The 2,026-nt window shown below is 54.4% G+C and overlaps 1 protein-coding gene across 1 annotated transcript; it reads left to right on the forward strand.

Moving 5' to 3' along the window:
• Positions 1-247: 247 nt before the first annotated feature.
• Positions 248-2,023, forward strand: SIRT7 (sirtuin 7; the record flags this gene model as incomplete). Its single annotated transcript, XM_008939412.1, has 5 exons — positions 248-348; positions 445-517; positions 993-1,091; positions 1,526-1,762; positions 2,012-2,023. Coding segments are annotated over 5 exons (522 nt in total), but the record flags the coding sequence as incomplete, so codon positions are not given.
• Positions 2,024-2,026: the final 3 nt, after the last annotated feature.

Genomic DNA, 2,026 nt, shown 5'->3' on the forward strand with positions numbered 1-2,026 from the left:
AGTTCTGGAGGGACTCTATTATAGTGAAATTGGAGCAAATAAATACTGGAGGTGGAAATGAGAGCTGTAAGGTATGAGAAGAGATGCTGGAGAGAGAGGAGACATGGGAAAAGAAGCTTTTCCTGCAATTAGGAAACCACCGTGCCAGAAAACTTGGAGTGAAGAAAAAAAGCACCCCCTGAGTGAGGTGCCTGACATGAAACTGGGTCAGTGTGTTTGTGGACAAGAGGTGTGATGCTTCCATCAGGCTGTGTGTTTTCCTCTCCTGATAACGCAGGCAGCTTCGATCCCCGACTACAGGGGCCCCAATGGCATATGGACGTTGCTGCAGAAGGGCAGGAGCATCAGGTGAGGAGACGTGTTCTGAGCTGTGCAGCCAAAAGCTGATGCTGAAGGAGACGTTAATGGCACTTGCAAGTTGTTTTTTTTCTTGCTTCCTGTCAGGGCTACAGATCTGAGCGAGGCAGAGCCCACGCTCACCCACATGAGCATCGCCTGCCTGCACAAGCACAACCTGGTAAGGTATTTTTTTCCTGCATCTCACCTGTGTTCCTCTGTCTGCTAAATAAAACCCAACAGGGGTAAAAAGCTGTTTATGAGGTTGCCTAGCTGCAGTTTCACTCGGGTGGCTGCAGGTCAAGGGAGGAGGTGGCCTCCAAGAGCTCGCCCAGCCGAGTCCCCGCTAGCCCAGCTCCAGGCTGCAGCCCGGGCAGGGCTTCCCTGCTGCCTTTTACACCTTGTATCTGCCTCCTGGAGAGGCTGCTCTGGGGACCTGGCTACAAAGTCAGCCAGACCTGCATGGCTCTGTTTATCAGGAGGAGGCTTTTCACGTAGCTTCCACAAAGGTCTGTTCTCCAAGCTCTTCTCCTGCTGGTTCTGCTCTGATGAGGGGGCTGTCTGGTGTGTGCTGAGGTGGACACGCTGCCTGCGTTTGGGTGGTGCTTGCAGAGAGTTCTGTGCCTGTGCTGGCTCAGCCTTGTGCTCTCTCCAAGGTGCAGCACGTGGTCTCTCAGAACTGTGACGGGCTGCACCTGCGGAGCGGGTTACCCCGAGCAGCAATCTCTGAACTCCACGGAAACATGTACATAGAGGTGAGTGCCCAGAACAGGACAACCTGTCTGTCTGGTGGCCTCGCCAGAAGAGACCTACCTGTCGCTAGCTCAGGAGCAGCTAGTACAGGGGCTAGCCTCTGCTTAGTTCCCATCTTCAGGCCGTCGGGTTTGGGGTGAACTAGCTAGCAAGCACCAAAATAAAGCGTTCCATACAACTTGGTAGCTTTTTCTCTGGGCTTGCTAGAGCCTCCTGCTAACCACTCTTCCTCAGCTCTCCTTGAAGCCCCTCCTACCCCACGGCCAACAGGCTCCTGTAATTCCACCCGCTAGTTAACGTTTCCCAGACTTTTCCACGTTAGCATCTGCTCCCTGATGATTGCTTTTCCTGCTTCCTGTTGATGGTGGCAGTTTAAGCAGCCGGCTCCAGCCTTCCACAGGCGAGGCTGAGGACGTGCCGGGTGTTTCGTCCCCAGGTCTGCACTTCCTGTACACCCAACAGAGAGTACGTGCGAGTGTTCGACGTGACGGAGCGCACGGCCCTGCACAGGCACCACACGGGCAGGACGTGCCACAAGTGCGGGGCACAGTTGAGAGACACAATCGTCCACTTTGGGGAGAAGGGGACGTTGAGACAGCCCCTGAACTGGGAAGCAGCAACAGAAGCTGCGAGCAAAGCAGATGTGATTCTTTGTCTGGGTTCCAGCTTAAAGGTAACTTTAGAGACTCGGTGAAGACTGTTAGCAGCATTCCCTCTTGGTGATACACCTTGGTGCTGAGCAGTCTCCTCCCAAACAGACCACTGTAAACTCTGGTGTCAGGATTCGCCCACCATCTGTGATAGTCTCTCTTCCTCCCTCTTTCCCCTCCTGGTAATACATTCCTTTTCCTCTCGCCGATGCGGTTCGCAGGTACGCCTGCCTTTGGCCGTGCCGATAACCCCTCCCCTCCCGTTGCGGCAGGTTCTGAAGAAGTAC

Source organism: Merops nubicus, unplaced genomic scaffold, assembly GCF_000691845.1.
Source record: "Merops nubicus isolate BGI_N331 unplaced genomic scaffold, ASM69184v1 scaffold46940, whole genome shotgun sequence".
Classification (NCBI taxonomy): Eukaryota; Metazoa; Chordata; class Aves; order Coraciiformes; family Meropidae; genus Merops; species Merops nubicus.